The 20,803-nt window shown below is 38.3% G+C and overlaps 1 protein-coding gene across 4 annotated transcripts in view; it reads left to right on the forward strand.

The window, feature by feature from the left end:
* Positions 1-20,803, forward strand: part of IPO11 (importin 11) — a 192,386-nt gene that overhangs the window by 40,432 nt on the left and 131,151 nt on the right. For 3 of the 4 annotated variants that reach the window (XM_054578401.1, XM_054578402.1, XM_054578404.1), the window contains exons 6-9: positions 4,079-4,211; positions 7,709-7,767; positions 18,748-18,796; positions 20,294-20,364. In XM_054578401.1, the coding sequence (XP_054434376.1) occupies positions 4,079-4,211; positions 7,709-7,767; positions 18,748-18,796; positions 20,294-20,364 (312 nt within the window). The remainder of the gene's footprint in view (positions 1-4,078; positions 4,212-7,708; positions 7,768-18,747; positions 18,797-20,293; positions 20,365-20,803) is intronic. The other variant, XM_054578403.1, reaches the window with a different exon arrangement.

Here is a 20,803-nt window from a genome sequence, read left to right on the forward strand (position 1 = left end):
GTTTACAAACTGAAATTTTTTTAGGTCTTACGTACAATTTCCACTGTTCCCTGCCTCTAAATTCTTCTACTTCTATTCTTACATTTTATTATGGCTGACAAATATCTTTATGATTTAAATGCTTGGGAAAGTATGGAATGCTATAACTTAAAATTACATGGTAAACGTAATGAAAATTAGAATGATGGGTGGATTTTCTGACTTTAGACATATTTTAGCCTCATATTCTCAGAAAGGACTTACTAAGAAAAATATTAACATTTATTGAAGCTAAAGTAAAGCTTACATGTTTGAGCTAAAGCTGCTTTATTGCCCCCGTCAGATTATATTCCATTTTTTAAAAAAATATATTTTATCGATTATGCTATTATAGTTGTCCCAATTTTTCCCACTTTGCCCTCCTCCACCTGGTACTCCCATTCCCCACCCCTTAGTTCATGCCCATGGGTCATGCATATAAGTTCTTTGGCTACTCCATTTCCTATACTATTCTTAACATCCTCTTGTCCATTCTTTATCTACCAATTTGTACTTCTTAGTCCCTGCACCTTTTCCTCCATTCTGTCCCTTCCCCCTCCCAGCTAATAACCCTCCAAATGATCTGAACGTCCATGATTCTAATCCTGTTCTGCTTGTTTGCTTCATTTGATTTTTAGATTCACTTGTTGATAGTTGTGATTTTGTTGCCATTTTAATGTTCATAGTTTTGATTTTTTTCCCTTTTACCATTTCATATAATAAGGACTCGGTGGTGATGAATTCTTTTAGCTTTATCTTGTCTCGGAAGCACTTTATCTGCCCTTCCATTCTAAATGGTAACTTTGCTGGATAGAGTAATCTGGGTTGTAGGTCCTTGCTCTTTGTCACTTTGAATACTCTGCCAGTTCCTTCTAGCCTGCAAAGTTTCTTTGGAGTAATCATCTGAAAGTCTTATTGAACTCCTTGGTAGGTAACTATCTGCTTTCTCTTTCTGCATTTAAGATTTTCTCTTTTGGCATTTTAATTATGATGTGTGTTTGTGTGGTCCTCTTTGGGTCCAACTTGTTTGGACTCACTGTGCTTTCTGGACTTATATTTCTATTTCCTTCACCAAATTAGGGAACTTTTCTTTCATTATTTTTTCCAAATAAGTTTTCAACTTCTTACTCTTTATCTTCTCCTTCCAGCACCCCTATATTCAAATGTTGGTACATTTAAAGTTGTCCCAGAGGCTCCTTAGCCCGTCCTTGTTTTTTGGATTCTTTTTTCTTCTCGCTGTTCTGATTGAATGTTTTTTTCTTCCTTATGTTCCAAATTACTGATTTGATTCTCATCTTCATCCACTCCACTATTGGTTCTTTATAAATTTTCCTTTATTTCACTTAGTGTAACCTTCATTTCTGCCTGAGTCTTTTTTATGCTGTTGAAGTACCCAGTGAATTCCTTGAGTCTCCTAATTAACCAGTGTTTGAACTCTGCATCTGACAGATTGCTTCTGTTCATTTTGTTTAGTTCTTTTTCTAGAGTTTTGTTCTGTTCTTTCATTTGGGCCATATTTCTTTGTCTTCTCGTTTTGGCAGCTTCCCTGTGTTTGTTTCTATATATTAGGTTGCGCTGCTTTGGCTCTCTGCCTTAGAAGCCTGGCCTGACATAGAAAAGCTCACAGATAAGTTGGATGCAGCAGAACCTCAGGTCATCACCAGGGCAGGGCCTCTGTGAACCAGGTTGATGGAACCTCAGATATGGTGTCAGGATCTGTGGCTCTGTGTGGGGAAGGGCTCAGAAAAGGGACAATGGCTGCTGCCTGGCCTCTTAGAGTTTTGTCTCAGAGGAAGTTGTACTTCAGCAGTTTCCCTGATGCCAGACACTTCAATTTCTCTGCTTTCGCCGCTGCTGCCCTTCCAGCTGCTTCTCTAGTTCAGTAGCCCAGAAGGAGTGAGTCTGCATGAGTTTGTTGTAGCACCTTTAAGAGGAAACCCCTGAGAATCCTGCAGTTTCTTCTGCTTCCCCAACCCACACTGGTTTTTAAATCCAGAAGTTATGGGGGCTTACCTTCTTAGCCCTGGAACCCTGGTTTTGGTGGTCTGGTGTGGGGCTGGGATCCCTCACTCCCAATTTTTATCCACCACACATTGGTGTGAGGCTGCCCATTTTGTGTCTCCGAGTGCCCATCTGTATGAGTGTGACTTCTTTAATCCCTTAGTTGTCAGACTTCCATACAGCTTGATTTTCTGACAATTGGGTGCTAGATTTTTGTAGATAGTGTAATTTTTCTGTGGTTGTACAAGGAGGCAAGCTGTGTTTACCTACACCTCCATCTTGACCAGAAGTTCTCCATGCATTTATTTTAAAACAGATGACTCTATACTTTCTAACATGAATTAGCTCCAAGACACATGGGGCTCCATGCCACTGCCTCCCCTGCTGTGCGCCCCTGCTTTGGCTCCACTCAGCTTGGTGTGGCCTGGGACACAGAGAAGGGGCAGGAGACCAGATTATATCCCTCCTAATTAGATTATTTGCTTCTATGTTACAACACTATTTCAGGGGATGATATCAGTTTTAGACTGTTAACTTTTTATGACACTGCTGCTTGTGCTATTGTATTGCTTGAGATAACAGTCCTTACAATATTTTGGTTATAATGAAACATTAAGAATAAATAATTTGCTATTACCTCTGAAGTGTTGTGTGCATACTTGAGAATATGCTAAAGTGACTTAATAAGTAGTTATTGCATCTGATGTCAAGTGTGCATGCAGGACAAGAGGGGTACAAGGCCTAGCCCTTACTGATCAGTTGGTGAAGATAGGGGCCACTCTTAGATTCAGACAGTTTTTTATTTTGGACTGAGAAAAGAAGTTAGCCATGGGTACCAACTCTCTGTGGTCTTTGTCCCACCTGCCATAAAGAATGATCAAAGCAATAGGGCTGAATGAATCCAGTGCAAATTGTCAGGTGCCCCATCGCTTAGGAGCCAATTCTAAACTGTAACTGAGTGGTTTTTTTCGCTGCAACTCTGTTCTGAGGGGGGTGGGGAAGAAATCCTTACACCTTATCAGAACCCTGGAAGTGAGGAGAAACTGTTTTATGACAGCCTAACAGAGATAGGGATGTGGGCAGGAGATAGTCTAGCAGTTCCTTACCTGCCTTTCATCCTCTTGTGTTCCAGGAAGATCACAAGGTGTTAGCCAGTACTCAGATTAACTGCTTCCCTACACGTGTAAGCACAGACTTAAAATTCCTGAATTAAAATACTAGAAATGGAATTTGATTATCCCATAGAGATATTGTTACATTTATAGAATTGTATTTTTGACTGGTTTCTGATGGCTAACGTAATTATAAATAAAATGTTTCAATTGTTGAAATAATGTGCTTATATCCTGAATGAGAAAATTTTTCTGAAGTCTGCTAATAGTAACTATAGTCATATGCATTTTCATCGGTTTTTTATTTAAATAAAATGGCCATGTAGGCTCAGCTAGATTGGTCTTAGACCTTGTGGAAGAAAACTGAAGATACCACTGGAAGATGATTGTCTCAACCTGTGAGGCAAAGGTTAACTGCATCTCAGTGTGAGAGTAGGGTTTTAAAACAGCAGTAATTACTAGAAAAGAAGCCTGACAAGCAATGTGGTTTGTATGTTTCTTGATAAATGCTCAGAAACTGTATGGGAAAAACTGGCAGAACACAGAAATTTGACTCCTTTGTATTTCTTAGTATATTGACTTACCCAACATACTTAGTGGCAATCCATATATACTCAGTTTTAAAAACTAAGTTTTGCAACCTATAAGCAGAAGATAAAAAGTACTAATAGAAAATATCAGACTGTAATGTAGGCATTATGCTCAGTATTGTTTCAAGAAAATGATATTGTAGGGCGTGTGTGTGTGTTCGTAGTGGAAGCTGATGTAAACAGTACTTACTGTGCATTTTGGCTCAAAAAGTATGAAACATTGTGATAAGCAACTTTTGACTACATTAAATCTCAGAAAATGTGTGCTCAATTTAAAAACCTAAATGTGTTAATATGTAGGTCTAATTGATTACTGAAATCTATAATGTGAACAAATTTGTTGATATTTCTTTACAGTTAGCTTCTGGAATTTATAATTTTGCTTGCTCTCTGTGGAATCACCACACAGACACATTCCTTCAACAAGTTTCTTCTGGCAATGAAGCTGCTGTTCTAAGTTCACTAGAACGAACTCTACTGTCATTGAAAGGTACTGCTAAACTTGATGTGTTTATTTTTGAAATGACATACCTGAGAATAGTCACCACGTAGTTCTTCTGGGTGGATTTTTGCTACTAGTCTCGCTGAGAATAGGAGTTAATTTTTCCCTCAGAAACAAGGACTTGTAGTTTGTTTTTCTTTTATGGAAGTAGCGCTTCCTTTACTCTAATTGATGAAAGCATGCAATCGTTTTATGTTATATTCACGATACTCTCGTCTCGTGGCTCTGAATGCATTCCTTTTAAATATTTCTACTTTCTTTTGCTTCTACTTAACATTTCTCATGTATGTAATATTAAGGGCTTCTATTCTTATTGTCATACTGTCTCTCCTATACATAAGGTTTAGTTGAGCTGTATCTCTAGTTCTTTACCCAGAGAACTCAGGTTCCATCTTACTCACTTGTACCTCCTGCTCACTTAGATTTTAGACGGTGCCTGATCGGTTATAGCTTTGGCCTGTGTTTGCTTTGCTTGTAGGCTTTCTGTTAGCATAAATTTCCATTTTTACCTTCCCTAAACAGAATTATTTATCTTGTCCCCCCTCACCCCCCGCACCAGGACTCCTCACCCCCCTGTTCATGTCCATGGGTCTTTGGCTTCTCCATTTCCTATACTATTCTTAACCTTCCCCTGTCTATATGTACCTAGAATTTATGCTGCTTATTCCCTATACCAATCCCCCATTCTTCCCCCTTCACCTCCCCTCTGACCTCCAGTTCTATAATTCTGTTCCTGTTCCAGTTGTTTGCTTAGGTGGTTTTTGGCTTTTTTTGGTTCAGTTGGTGATAGTTGTGAGTTTGTTGTCATTTTACTGTTCATAGACTTTGATCTTCCTCTTTTTCTTAGGTAAATCCCTTTAACATTTCATATAATAAGGCCTTGGTGATGGTGAACTCCTTTAACTTGACCTTATCGGGAAGCACTTTATCTGCCCTTCCATTCTAAATGATAGCTTTGCTGGATAGAGCAATCTTAGATGTGGCCCCTGTCTTTCATGACTTTGAATACTTCTTCCCAGTCCCTTCCTGCCTGCAAGGTTTCTTTTGCAAAATCAGCTGATAGTCTTATGGGAACTCCTTATGGGAAAGTAGGTAACTGTCTCCTTTTCTCTTGCTGCTTTTAAGATTCTCTCCTTATCTTTAATCTTGGGTAATGTAATTATGATGTGCCTTGGTGCGTGCTTCCTTGGGTCCAGCTTCTTCGGGACTTTCTGAGCTTCCTGGAGCTCCTGGAAGTCTCTTCCCTTCGTCAGACTGAGGACGTTCTCCTTCATTATTTTTTCAAGTAAGTTCTCAATTTCTTGCTCTTCCTCTTCTCCCTCTGGCACCCCTGTGATTCGGATTGGGAATGTTGTGAGTTGTCCCGGAGGTTCCTGACCCTCTCTTCAGTTTTTAAAATTCTTGTTTCTTCATTCTGTTCTGGTCGAATGTTTCTCTCTTCCTTCTGCTCCCAATCGTTGATTTGAATCCCGGTTTCCTTCCCTTTACTGTTGGTTCCTTGTATATTTTTCTTTATTTCACTTTGTGTAGCTTTCACTTTTTCCTCCATTTTGCAACCATACTCAACCAATTCAGCGCGCATCCTGATTACCAGTGTTTTGAATTTTGAACTGTGCATCTGATAGGTTGGCTATCTCTTCATCATGTAGTTCTATTTTTCGAGCTTTGATCTGTTCTTTCATTTGGGCCATATTTCTTTGTCTCAGTGCGCCTGTTATGTTGTGAGGGAATGGAGCCTTAGGTATTTGCCAGGGTTTGGGTTAACCCACGTCGCTGAGTTGTGACTCTGTCAGTCGGGGAGGGATCCGAGAGGGAACGATGCCACTCGCTCAGCTCTCGGCAGGCCTTCGGCCACTTCCCCCGCTACCCACAAGCAACTTGGGCCCTCCTGGTGCTGATTCCCGGATGCATGGGTTTGTGTACCTTCTGGGACCCTGGGAGTTTCTCCCGCTGCCGTAGCCCCCACAGGTTTTTACGGCCAGAGGTTTTGAGGCTTGCTTTTCCCGTGCCAGAACGCTGGACTGCACCGTCTGTCTCGCTCCCCAGCTGTTCCTCCTGGTTTATCCGCAAGCGAATGTGGGACCGCCTGACTGCCGGCCGCAGCCTTGCCATGTGTCCTCTCCACCCGGCTGCCTGTCTCCACCCCTCCTACCTGCCTGGATGAATGTTTCTCCTTAAATCCCTGGTTGTCGGACTTCTATACAGTTCAGTTTTCTGGTAGTTCTGGTTTTTTGTTTTGTTTTGTTTTAAAATTTGTTGTTGTCCTTCTTTTGATAGTGCAAGGAGGCAAAGTGTATGTGCCTACGTCTCCATCTTGGCTGGATGTCAACTTTTTGAATCTCCTGAGTTATGTATCTTGAATGTATTGAGATTCCTTTTCTTTTTAAAATACTGGTTTGGCTTATTCTCTTTGTCTTCTAATCCTCTTCTTTTTTGGTTGCTAAGACTATTTCAGTTTGTTTTACTTAGTTTAATCTCAAAGAGCTTTTAGTTCTCTTACTATAGCTTATTTAGCATCATTCTTATTTTATTCACAAGTCCTTAAGCATACTTGCTCTACTACCTTAGGATGCCACCATACACTCTTGCCACTGCTTTGTCACTTATATTAACCAGACATATAATTTGTGCTCGGATGCAAAAAATCCAAACTCTCAGCATATTTTGGTGAACTTTATGCGCAGAAATGAATGGTGTTAAAGGACCACTTACAGCAAACTCCATTGTACAGGGGTTATATGAGTGAGTGGAGATGGTTTTGTCACCATCCTTAAGGAAGAAATTCAAAGCCTTTAAGGAGAGATGTATGCTCAAGAAAGAATGAGGGGAACTGGTATAAGGTTCTACATGTAAAACTGTGCATAAATATTGAATGTAATCATTAAGTAATTTTCACATGTTCTTGTGATTGTAGACTTTTCTGGCTTTCCTGATTTCAGAGTTTAGCTCCTGACCCCAAGCATGTAGCTCTGCTCTGTATGAGCCCACTTTAAGCTTTCTCCACATCTCAAGGTCTTAGGTACACATTGGCATTTCCAAGGCATTTACCTTAGGAAAAAAATTCCATAGTATTTTTTAAAAAAATACTTACTCCATCCAACTATGAAGCCTTGAGGCTTAAAGTTTATGGACTACAGGAAGTAACCCTCTCAATTTCAACCAGTAGAAGTTATTGCAGGGGAGAAATACTAATAATTACAGAAATTAAGTGAAATTTTGCACTATAGTTTCAGAAGCATGAGTAGTTATGATGAGAAGAGCACTGGTTTTGAGTCACAAGAACTTGGCTTTAGTACCATCTTTCCCACTTAGTAAACCAAGTAATGACCAGAGGTTATCCTTCTGTATCTATTAAACATTAAGAATTATAACTTCCAAGTTTGATGAAGTTTTGTGAATCTGAATTTTTATCATTATGATCATGATTTTAGTAGGATAAAATATGGAAAAAAAAGATACAAATGAAGCTTGATATTATTTTTCAGTGCTGCGTAAGTTAACTGTTAATGGATTTGTGGAACCTCATAAGAATATGGAAGTGATGGTAAGTGAAAGAAGTAACTGACTTCTTGTGACTTTGGGGAAATGCTTGGTATGTTCCTGAAAATTATGAAGCTTTTTTTTTTTTAAAAGATTTTATTGATTTATTTTTAGAGCGAGGAAATGGATGTAGAAAGAGTTAGAGAAACATCAGTGTATGGTTGCCTCTTAAGTCCCCCTCCTAGAGATCTGGCCCACAACACAGGCATGTGCCTTAGGCTAGATATTGAAATGGTGACCCTTTGGTACTCATTCCACTGAGCCACACCAGCCAGGGCTTTTTTTTTTCCCTTCCTTCTTGACAATCACTTAAAAGTTGTTACTATGTGACAGCCTAAGTTTCTTTCTTTTTTTTTAAACCATTTTGTGTGTTAATTATACTTTTGGACTTGTGGTTTGTTTTGACTGCCTCAAAGCAGCTATTCTGTAAAGGTGATGACATGAGAGTGTTTATTTGAATTTGAATTCAATGAACTCCTGTGAATTTGGTTACTATTATAACATTACCAGGTGTGTTGTATAGAGTTATTTATATTCTTGATATTTTCCTTCATCTATTTTTATATATTCAAAATGAACTTTTCCTTCTTATCATAACATTTATACATTCTCCTTGCAGTCAATTGTAAAAATATACATAAGAGGGAGAAACCGCATCGATAAGCCCAACAAGTTGCAATGTAAATTCCTTATTGGTATAGTGTCATCTTCCTTTCTGTATGCAAAAATACATAGCAGCATTTATTTTATCCCAAAACAAAATGGAATTGTATTATACTAACTGAGATATATTACTTTTACAGTGAGTTTAGGTCAGCAAAAATGTTGCTTTCTGTGGATTGCTCCGGGGGGCTACACAGAAATTTTGGAAAAGGTGCACCTTATTGGTCTTTGGATGTACTCTAAATTTGACCAGAGCTACTCTTTTTTCCTTTTCTTACTTTTTTTTTTGTTGTTATTTTATTGGTAAGATTTTGACTGAAATAATAGCTCTATTGTTAAGCTAAAATCTAAGATGGTGGAATAGGCAGATACACTTTGCCTCCTTGCACTATCAAAAGAAGGACAACAACAAATTTTAAAACAAAACAAAACAAAAAACCAGAACTACCAGAAAACTGAACTGTATAGAAGTCCGACAACCAGGGATTTAAGGAGAAACATTCATCCAGGCAGGTAGGAGGGGTGGAGACAGGCAGCCGGGTGGAGAGGACACATGGCAAGGCTGCGGCCGGCAGTCAGGCGGTCCCACATTCGCTTGCGGATAAACCAGGAGGAACAGCTGGGGAGCGAGACAGACGGTGCAGTCCAGCGTTCTGGCACGGGAAAAGCAAGCCTCAAAACCTCTGGCCGTAAAAACCTGTGGGGGCTACGGCAGCGGGAGAAACTCCCAGGGTCCCAGAAGGTACACAAACCCATGCATCCGGGAATCAGCACCAGGAGGGCCCAAGTTGCTTGTGGGTAGCGGGGGAAGTGGCCGAAGGCCTGCCGAGAGCTGAGCGAGTGGCATCGTTCCCTCTCGGATCCCTCCCCGACTGACAGAGTCACAACTCAGCGACGTGGGTTAACCCAAACCCTGGCAAATACCTAAGGCTCCATTCCCTCACAACATAACAGGCGCACTGAGACAAAGAAATATGGCCCAAATGAAAGAACAGATCAAAGCTCGAAAAATAGAACTACATGATGAAGAGATAGCCAACCTATCAGATGCACAGTTCAAAATTCAAAACACTGGTAATCAGGATGCGCGCTGAATTGGTTGAGTATGGTTGCAAAATGGAGGAAAAAGTGAAAGCTACACAAAGTGAAATAAAGAAAAATATACAAGGAACCAACAGTAAAGGGAAGGAAACCGGGATTCAAATCAACGATTGGGAGCAGAAGGAAGAGAGAAACATTCGACCAGAACAGAATGAAGAAACAAGAATTTTAAAAACTGAAGAGAGGGTCAGGAACCTCCGGGACAACTCAAAACATTCCCAATCCGAATCACAGGGGTGCCAGAGGGAGAAGAGGAAGAGCAAGAAATTGAGAACTTACTTGAAAAAATAATGAAGGAGAACGTCCTCAATCTGACGAAGGGAAGAGACTTCCAGGAGCTCCAGGAAGCTCAGAAAGTCCCGAAGAAGCTGGACCCAAGGAAGCACGCACCAAGGCACATCATAATTACATTACCCAAGATTAAAGATAAGGAGAGAACCTTAAAAGCAGCAAGAGAAAAGGAGACAGTTACCTACTTTCCCATAAGGAGTTCCCATAAGACTATCAGCTGATTTTGCAAAAGAAACCTTGCAGGCAGGAAGGGACTGGGAAGAAGTATTCAAAGTCATGAAAGACAGGGGCCACATCTAAGATTGCTCTATCCAGCAAAGCTATCATTTAGAATGGAAGGGCAGATAAAGTGCTTCCCGATAAGGTCAAGTTAAAGGAGTTCACCATCACCAAGGCCTTATTATATGAAATGTTAAAGGGATTTACCTAAGAAAAAGAGGAAGATCAAAGTCTATGAACAGTAAAATGACAACAAACTCACAACTATCACCAACTGAACCAAAAAAAGCCAAAAACCACCTAAGCAAACAACTGGAACAGGAACAGAATTATAGAACTGGAGGTCAGAGGGGAGGTGAAGGGGGAAGAATGGGGGATTGGTATAGGGAATAAGCAGCATAAATTCTAGGTACATATAGACAGGGGAAGGTTAAGAATAGTATAGGAAATGGAGAAGCCAAAGAACTTACATGTACGACCCATAGATATGAACTATGGAGGCAGGGAATGCTGTTGGGAGGTGGGGTGCAGCACGGAGGAGAATAAAGGGGAGGAAAAAATGGGAGAACTGTTAGCATAATCAATAAAATAGTATTTAAAAAATATTTAAACTCTGTCGGCCTTGATAAATGTCAAACGCCACTAAAAATAAAGAAGCTAAAAACTCCTAATGTACATTATTATAATTGGATGGCTGTTTTGTTCTATGAAAGTATTACATGCTAATTTTTTTAAAAGTTTAAACAGGAAATTTAAAAAAGATGTAAAGTCATTATTAGAGATATTGCTAAAATTTCTAAGTTTCCTTTAAGACATCTTATGCCTGTTCTACTCTCCCTCTTCCTTGATTTTAATATAAAGAGGACTTACATGCTATTTTCTTACCTCTTTTTTAAAACTTAGTGTATTGTAAATATCTTTCTCATGTCAGCAATATATTTATGATTACAGTTAGTGGACCATTTTTTTTAAATGATAAAATTTGTGTAGGCTTTCTGTAATTTACTTGCCCAATTACCTATTGATAGGACATATAGGTGGTTTCCAGTTTTTAACTCCTGATAAGTGGTGTTAGAACAAACGTTTGGGTACATATATCATTGTGTAATTTTCTAATGATCTTTTTAGGATAAATTCATAGAAATGGAACATTTATAATATTGATGTATACTACCAAATTTCCAGAAAATACATCAAAAACCAACCACAATTTAAAATACTGACGCATTTTAAATATTTGCCATTATTACCAAACCACTGAAAGACAATATCCAGAAATCAGTTCCCTCACTAGAATGTATGTTTCATGAAGGCAGAGGCTTTGTTTTATTTACTCTTCATCTCAGAGCTTGGAACAGTCTCATATAGTTAATGCTCAATATTTATTTAAGAGAACGAATACATGATTTGGTAGAAACATTTTTTCAGGACACTCAGTAATTATTATATGCAGTATTATGCTGAGTATTATCAAATATTAACTAAAATTATGTTGGCCAGTTTTTTTTCAGCAAAAAATAAATTGATTTGAATCACATTCTTACAGACTAGAGCATTGGTTTTCATTGGATTTGTTCGTATTTTGTAAGCATTTGGCTTTCCCTTAAGAGTCTTTTGTCTGCAAAAACTACAATATGTGTCAACTTTTACTCATTTATAAATGCTGTATTACAGCATTTAAGATGTATTGATTGAGGGTAGAATTCTAACAAATTAAGGACATCTTTTTAAATAACAAAGATCTTTAAAATAACATGGAACTTAAAAGAAAATTCAGAAGTGCTATATGATAGTGGTGAGATTATGGTTTCTGGAGGCAGATGGATTTGGATTTCACCTTGGCCTTTATTTTTTTAAATTTTAATCTTCATTGTATTATTTCCATTACTATTTAGTTGCCTTAAACCCGCATCCCCACAGCAGTCACCGCATTGTTGTCCATATCCGTGAATCCTTTTTTTCCTTTTGCTCAATCTCTCCATTCCCTAACCTTCCTCCACCCACTTGCTGTCATCTGCTCTCCACCTAAGAGTCTGTCTCAGTTTTGCTTGTTAGTTCAGTTTGTTCATTATATTCCACCTATGAGTGAAATCATATGATATTTGTCTTTCTCTGACTGGCTTATTTCACTTATCATAATGTTCTCCAGGTCCATCCATACGGTCGCAAAAGGTAAAATTTTCTTCTATTTTACAGCCTAGTAGTATTCTGTTGTGTAAATGTCCCTTAGTTGTTTTATCCACTCCTCTGTTGATGGACCCCTGGCCTGATTCCATATCTTGGTGATTATAAATAATGCTGCAATAAACATAGGGGTGTGTGTGTTTTTTTTAAATTAGTGTTTTGGGCTCCTTCAGATATATTCCAAGGAATGGAATGGCTGGTTCAAAAGACAGATAGATCCATTTTTAATTTATTGAGGTATCTCCATACTGCTTTCCACAGTGACTGCACCAGTCTGTATTCCCACTAACAGTGCAAAAGGGTTCTCTGTTCTCCACATCCTCGCCAGCACTTATTTTTTGATTTATTGACGATAACCGTTCTGACAAGTGTGAGATGATATCTCATTGTGGTTTAATTTTCGTTTCTCTGCCAATTAGTAATTTTCATAGGTCTATTTAGCCATCTGTATGATAGCCATTCTGACACGAGTCAGGTGATATCTCACTGTAGTTTTAATTTGCATTTCTCTGCTAATTAGTGATGTTGAACATCTTTTCATGTGTTTATTGGCCATCTGTATGTCCTCCTTGGAGAAGTGTTTATTCAGGTCCTTTGCACTTTTTTAATTGGGTTTGATTTCTTGGTGTTGAGTTTTGTAAGTACTTCATAAATTTTGGATATTAACCCTTTATCAGATGTATCTGCAAGTATGTTCTCTCATTCTGTGGGTTATCTTTTTATTTGGGGTTAAATAACCCCGGGTTGCTTTGCTTGGTTTTGTATTTTCCATCTTAGTTTTTAAACTAGACAACTTTGCCCCAATTAGCTGTTAATCTCATCAGCTGAAATCAGCAGCCTGTCCTAAGCTCCACAGGGCTGGGCAGAGTAATTCTGGCAGGTGGGGCTATTGCTTCCCCTCAGGTTGATGCCATTTGGAGAATGGTGCTCTGCCTAAGAAAGATGGCTTCTGTATTGTGGGAAATGACTCAGCACAGCAATCCTGGTAGCTGTTCCTTTAGTTCCTTTTCTTGAGTCACCAGCCCAGGATTCTCAAGTGTCTCTATTCCACTCTGCCCTCCCTCTGCCGGAGCCCAGAGTAAGCGGCTGCAAACAAAACGTTATGTGTTGCCCCTTTAAGAGATGCTTTGTGTCTCCAGGCTTCTCTCCTTGGCAGACAGAAACCCTGCTGCTTTACACTGCTGGATGTTACCTGGTTCCTTTCAGACTCTGGTGCTATAGGCTAGAGAGTCCAGCTTGGGTTTAGACCCCACACTTCTCAGGGGGAACCCCCCCAGCTGCTGAAATATCCCTGCAGAACTTGAGCTGGCTCCGTGGGAGCCCAGCCAGCCCTTTTGCTCCTCCTCTGCACTCCCTACCAGCCTTGTTGAGGTGAAGTGTTTTCTTCTGTCTGTCCTTGGTTATAAGGATTCTCTCCAGATGGCATTCAGCTGGTTATTCAAGATGATTTCTCTTCAATTTAGTTGTAATTCAAGATCCATCCTAGGAGGAGTTTAGTATAGATTTGACTTACTCATTTGTCATCTTGGATCCTTGCAGTTATGAAGGCGGAGGTCCACAGTCTGCCGTCCATAAGCCAGAGAATCAGGAAAGTTGGTGGTGTTATTCAGTACAAATTTGAAGGACTGGGATTGGGGGCTAAAGGCGTAGATCCAGACATGAGTCCAAAAGCCCAAGACCCAGCATCACTGATGTCCAGACATACATTGCATCTCTCGTTATTTTGCTTGGTTCAGCCTTTATTCACACTGCTCCTCAAGCATGTCTTGAAATGAGGAAACATGGTCTTTGGAATATCAGGTAGCTTACATTTTTTCCTGAGCCCTGGGGCACAACCACCACACCAGGGCAGAGACCACAAATTGCCGTAGACTTTTCTTAATAACGTGGCCACTGGCTGTTACTTTCCCCCATACTAAGTTTCCTTTTTTATAACATGGAGATGTAGTAATAGTACCTGTACTTCTTGTTAAGATGGAAGCGTAGATAAACACAACTCACCTCCATGCACAACCATATCAAATTACAACTAAAATATAGAGGAGCCATCATCCAGAACTGACAGAAATTGAGGTGAATGGAAGTCTGACAACTATGGAATTAGAAACCACATCTATCCAGACTTGTAGGAGGGATGGAGATGCAGAATGGGCTGGTTCCATACCCACATGCTGTGGATTAAAATTCAGAATGGAAATCTCAGGAGTGAGGAGTCCCAGCTGCATATCAGGCCCCCAGCCCAGGATTCCAGTGTCAGGAAGATAAGTCTCCGTAATTCCTGGCTGCAAAAACCAGTGGGGATTGAGTGGGGGAAGAAACTCCTGGAGTCCCAAGCAGTACCTCTTAAAGAACCCACACATGGACTTACTCAGACTCATTCCCTCTGGATTCTAGCACGGGGGTAGCAGCTTGAAAGGCACTGGTGGCATACAGGGAGGAACTGAAGTGTCTGGTATCAAGGCAAGGGCTGGGGGACAACTTTTTCCCAGACAGGCAAACAGAGGCCATTGTCCCTTTATTGAACTCTTCCCCCAGCAAAGCCACGGAGTCAGAGGTGTATGTCATATCTGAGACTCCATCAAGCTGGCTAACACTGTTCGCCTTGGCCTAGAGATCCCCTAAGTTCCCACCCAACTTACCAGCACCTGCAAACTGTTAACATTGACTTATCCATATAAATGGCTGGTCTTGTTTCATCTATCACAACTTCCTAAATTCTCCCAGGCAATTACCAGCTAGCCTCAGTGAAACTGCAGACCCTGTATCACTTGCTAAGTGGCCCCAGGCCCAGCACTAGCAGCAGCCAGCCAAGATTCACAGCTTGGTTTCACCTGGGAATCTCCAAGGCCAGCACAAGTAGCAGTTATCTCATATTGCCTTATAGCTTATTCAGGATGGCTCCAGAGAGAACACCCATGGGGGCTGACCTTGGTGTGCACCACCTGGGAAACCCCGTAGCCTGTGGACCGAGTGGACAGCTACAGACCACCTTGGAGCACCACTCCCCTGTCCCTGCACGGCTGATCCCCTGCAGAGGGTGGTGGTTGATAGCCAATGGTCACAGCCAGTCCTTGCAGCTGACTGGCCTGGGTAAATCCCTCCTGTTGATCCGCCAACAGCAACTAAGGCTCAACTACAGGAGGGTGTATTCAGCTCACATTGGGTACACGTCACATACCCAGCTTGACTGATAGAGTTGGCTGTGCCAGTGGAACCTACAGGACACCTCCTATATTGGGCATGCTACCAAGACAGGGAGTCATAGCAGCTCTGCCTAATAGAATCAAACACAGGGAGGCTTCCAAAATGAGAGAAAGAAACGTGGCTCAAATGAAAGAACAGATCAAACTGCAGAAAAAGAATTAAACAAAAGGGGGATGAGCAATCTATCAAAACACTGTTTATAAGGATGCTCAAGGAACTTAGGACCTCAACAGCATAAAAAAATTAGAAACTTATGGCACCCAAACTGAAATAAAGAACAGTATTTGGAAGAACAACAGTAGAGTGGATGAAGCTGAGAATCAAACCAGCGACTTGGACCATAAGGACACAAAAGACAACTAACCAGAACTACAAAAAGAAAAAGAATCCAAAAAAATGAGAATAGTGTAAGCAGCCTGTGGAACAACTTTTAAGAGATTCAACATTTGCATCTTAAGGGTTCTAGAAGGAGATGAGAAAGAGCAAGAAGCTGGAAATCTGTTTGAAAAATAACAAGAAGTATTGCCTAATTTGGTAAAGGAAATAGACATGCTAGTCCAGGAAACACAGAGTCACCGCAAAAATGGATGCAAAGAAGCCCACTCCAAGATATATAATTAAAATGCCTAAGGTTAGAGATAAAGAGATAATCTTAAAAGCTACAAGAGAAAAGCAGTTACCTACAGGGGAGTTCCATAAGGCTGTCAACTGATTTCTTAAAAGACTTTGCAATGTAGAAGGGAGTGGAAGACATACTCAAAGTCATGAAAAGCAGGGCCCTATGCCAAGATTGCTCTACCCAGCAAAGATATCATTTAGAGTCCAAGGGCAGATAAAGAGCTTCCTAGACAAGAAAAAAGCTAAAGGAGTTCATCATCACCAAACTACTATTATATAAAATATTAAAGGGACTTTTTTAATTTTAAAGAAAAAGACCAAAACCATGAACAGTAAAATGGCAGTAAATACATATTTGTCAATAATTGAATCTAAAAAATAAACTAAGGAAAGAAGAAGAGAGACAGAATCATGAATATGGAGAGCATTTTGATGGTTGCCAGATGAGAGGGAGGTGTGTGTGGAGGAAATGTGTGAGATGAGGTGATTAGGAAATACAAATAAGTAGTTACAGAATAGTCATGGGGATATAAAGTACAGTATAGGAAATGAGTAGTCAAAGAATTTATATACATGATTTATGGATATGAACTATGAAATGGGGTGGGGATTACCTGTGAGAGTGGGGGGAACTGCATTTAGGGGGGCAAAGGGAAAACAACTGGGACAACTATAATAGCATAAATAAAATATAGTTAAAAAATAGGTACCTATCTCATTGGATGTTTTAGGATTAAGAGATAAAATGATTTTTTTAATAAGTTTAGAAGGTAATCAAAGTCTGCTTGTACATTGCCACTAATGATTAATTTGAATTCTCATTCTATTTGTAACATTAGATGAGTTATTTATTTGGACTACAGATCAGTGCTGTCTGTAATTCTATAAATTTCTGATTCTGTTGATAAGCTTACTAAAATTTGTGCCCTTTGTAATTGTCTACTTTCTTTAGAGAACTCTGACTGATAACACTAATTTTATTTAAAACAAAATAGGCCTTGTCTAGGCAGGTCAGTTGGTTAAAGCATTGTCCTTATATGCCATGGTTGTGGGTTCAATCTCTGGTTAGGGCACATACAAGAGGCAACCAACGAATACATAAATACGTGGATTGATGTTTCTCCCCCCCTCTTCCTGTCTCTCTCTAAATCAACCAATTAAAATTTGTTTTGAAGAATCAGTTAGTCCACAGTATATTTCTAAGAAAAAGGGGAAATAAGGCAATCTAGTCAGTCATTTAAGTGGAAGGTGATCATTGTACAGTGCTTTGTTGAAAAAACCTAGACCATCCCATTTGCTAAAAGGATGTGTGATATCTTCATGATGTTTCTGTACCAAAATTAATACAGAGATGTCTATAATGGTTCAAATTTTAAGAATTTTAATAAAGTTATTTTTCATTATTCATTTATACTTAATCTGGAAGATTTTCATAGTATGTTCTAAAATATACAGAGTTCAGCACAAATAATGCCCCTTTTTTGTAGTACAAAATCATAAGCATGTAATTCTGTAACATAACAATATCACACCCAAGCACACCATATGGCATTTCAGGTTCAATGTTCAAATTAAAACTAGAAATTGTTACACCCATAATCTTATCCTACCAATCAAACAGGTAGGACTTACTTCTGCCCTGTATATTAAAAAGTAATGGTTTATTGAGCCTGTATGGTAAAAGATGATGTTTACCTTTTCTGGTATCTGTAGGCTAATATATTTTAATATTTGAGATTCAGAACCTCTGCTTAAAATAATTGATACCATTTTTTTATATATTGAGTACTTTTTATTGCTAAATACTGTTCCTGAGTTCTGGGGTAAAATAATGAAAGCAAAGCTCTGGCTCTCAAGGAGTTTACATTCTCATGGAAGGAGATGGATAATAGACAAACAGTATGTCTGGGAGTTATAAGGACTGTGAAGAAAAAACAGGAGAATAGAGGGTATTTATGAAATATATTTAATAATATTTTATTGCAAAGTGATTGAGGTAAATGAAATAACTGAGAAAAGGAAGAGATGAAATACTATACAGTACTCCCTCCATTCATGGTTTCGCTTTCTCTGGTTTCAGTTACCCAAAGGCAGTTGTGGTCCAAATATATTAAATAAAAAATTTCAGAATAAATAATTCAAAACATTTAAATTGCACGTTGTTCTGAGTAGTGTGATGAAATCTTATTCTGTCTGAGCCCCATCCCTCTTTTCCGCCCCCACCAACCCCCTAGGAGGTGAATCATCCCTTTGGCCAGCACATTCACACTGTACAGGCTATCACTAGTCACTAGTAGCCACCTGATAACCAGAGAAAAAGACCACATTTACATAACTTTATCATAGTATACTGTTATAATTGTTTTTTATTTTTAGTTATTGCTGTTAACCTCTTATTGAACCTGACTTATATTAAATCAAATTTATCATGGGTATGTATATTTAGGGCTCTGTATTCTACAAGGTTTTAGGCATCCACTGGGTGTCGGGTCTTGGAACTTATCCCCTGCAGATAAGGGGAACTTAACTGTAATTACTTTCTGGTATAAGACTTGTTTATAATAGTAGACTGTTTTTTACATTACTTAATTTTAACTTTTGAAAATGATTTCATAGATATGTTTCAGTAGCCCTGAAAAAATGTAAGGTAAATGTTTGTTAGAGAATAAATTGAGACACGTTTTAAAAAAATATTCCTTTCTAGGGTTTTTTACATGGAATATTTGACCGTCTCAAACAATTTCTGGAATGCAGTAAGTACTTTCATGTTAGTATTTTTACTGTAGAACCTTATTTGTTAATAGTTTCTGGTCTCTACTTGCAAATCTGGAGAGAAGCTTGAATCTTGTGTCTTGACTATTAATTCTCTGAAGTTAAATTGGATGCTCAGCTTTGTTTTCATACCCAGGTCTTGCGTATTGAGGAAACCTTTAAGGAAGTTTATTTTGTGATCATTCCTTCTTCTCTATTTCTACTGCTACTACCATATTCCATGCAGACATCCACAAGTCATATGTTTAACAGATTCTATTGTATAGATTCTATGCACATGATATTTAGACTTCTTATAGATTCTGTTACTTTTAGTATATTTTACATATCTATATGTTATAAATTTCCTTTTTTCTCTTTTTCTAATGCTTTATTTATGTTATTACAGTTGTCCCAATTTTTCCCACCTTTGTCCTCTTAGACCCAGCTTGCCCCCCAAATTTCCTTAAATGGTACTTTCATTTTGTAAATTCTTGTTCCTTAACCATCATTGGTTTACCTTTAGGACCCATTGTAATCCACTACCACACAAAAGAAAATTTAGCATTTATATTTGTGTTATATTATACTAGTAGTCTGTTTGTTATCCTTTTACCTATGATTGTAAGCACCTTGCTTAGGATACACAAACACGTGTACATGCACACTCATGGGTGTGTGCATGTCCTGGATGTACACACTGGTATGTATATCTTGTATAAGTATTTTTTTTATGTATATGTATATTTGAGGACTTACTAACCTGAGAAGATATCTTAGTGTACTTACTTTTAGGGAGTTACTGATTGTTTCATGTCAGTCATTTACAGTTTAATAGAAACATTCTTGAGTCTGTTGCCAGTCACTCTTCTGGGTTCTATACATGTAAAGATAAATAAGATAGTTCATATCATATTGTTTACTTTTCTAAAAATTATTTTTCTTTGTTTATCCCATGAGGGGAGCAGAAAGAGAATGAAATAAATGATGAGTTAGAATATGAGGAGTATGACTAGAGAGCACAGTGGTTGATGGACTGATGAACATTATTCTGAGTGTACAAAAATTACGCGAGGGAAATTATCAGTAGAAAATTGTTAGAGATACAGGAAAAATAATGACTATGTTAATCTTTGAGTACTTTGTTTTTACTTATATTGCTTGAAAAGTATTTCAACTATGACATTTAGATTGTGAAAATGAAACTCATGATTCATGGATAAAATTGTTATGGGCTCAGTTTATATTTTAGGATTAATTTTGTGTCTTGAGGATTGGTCTTGAGGATTACTGTTTCTGTTAAGTGTAAACCTTGGTATTCTGTAAAATCTTTGTTCTTATGGTTAATTTGTTTAGGTTTGGGAATGTACAATAATGAATTCACAATGCAAAAGATGCAAAAATATATGACTATTTTTGTTGTTTTATTATCTTAATTGTGAATTTATAGAATATTATAAACTTACTAAATACTAATTTTTGAAATGTATTTTTAACAGGTAGAAGTATAGGTACAGATAATATATGTAGAGATAGACTGGAAAAGACCATTATTCTTTTTACTAAAGTGGTAAGTTTCTTTTGGTCTTAATTATGTTATCTTAAATACAGTACACATATGCAAATTTAGTGAGGAAAATGATATTTCAATAAGCATACATTTTGACTGGAGCATAATTTGTTTTCTGTTTATAGGAAAACTAAAGAAAAAATACTCTGTTATCTTAAAGCCTATAATAATTAAATTTATATACCATAAGTTATAGTATGTGCCTTGATGTTAAAAAAAATCTGTCCTAATAAGTATTAGAGAAGGGGAGATAAAAAAAGATCCCAGTGCAGCTGAGCAGGATGTTGGTAAGATAGAGCAGGCAATATAATACCAGGAAATCATGATATTCAGAATGAATGATTACTGTGAAATTAAACCTCTTGAATTATATGGGTGCACTGTGCTAGACAATGTGTAAATTTCTGATAAAATTAAGTTTTATAAAATTATTTTTATG

Source organism: Pteronotus mesoamericanus, unplaced genomic scaffold, assembly GCF_021234165.1.
Source record: "Pteronotus mesoamericanus isolate MK-2021 breed Mesoamerican mustached bat unplaced genomic scaffold, CSHL_Meso_final contig_50, whole genome shotgun sequence".
NCBI lineage: Eukaryota > Metazoa > Chordata > Mammalia > Chiroptera > Mormoopidae > Pteronotus > Pteronotus mesoamericanus.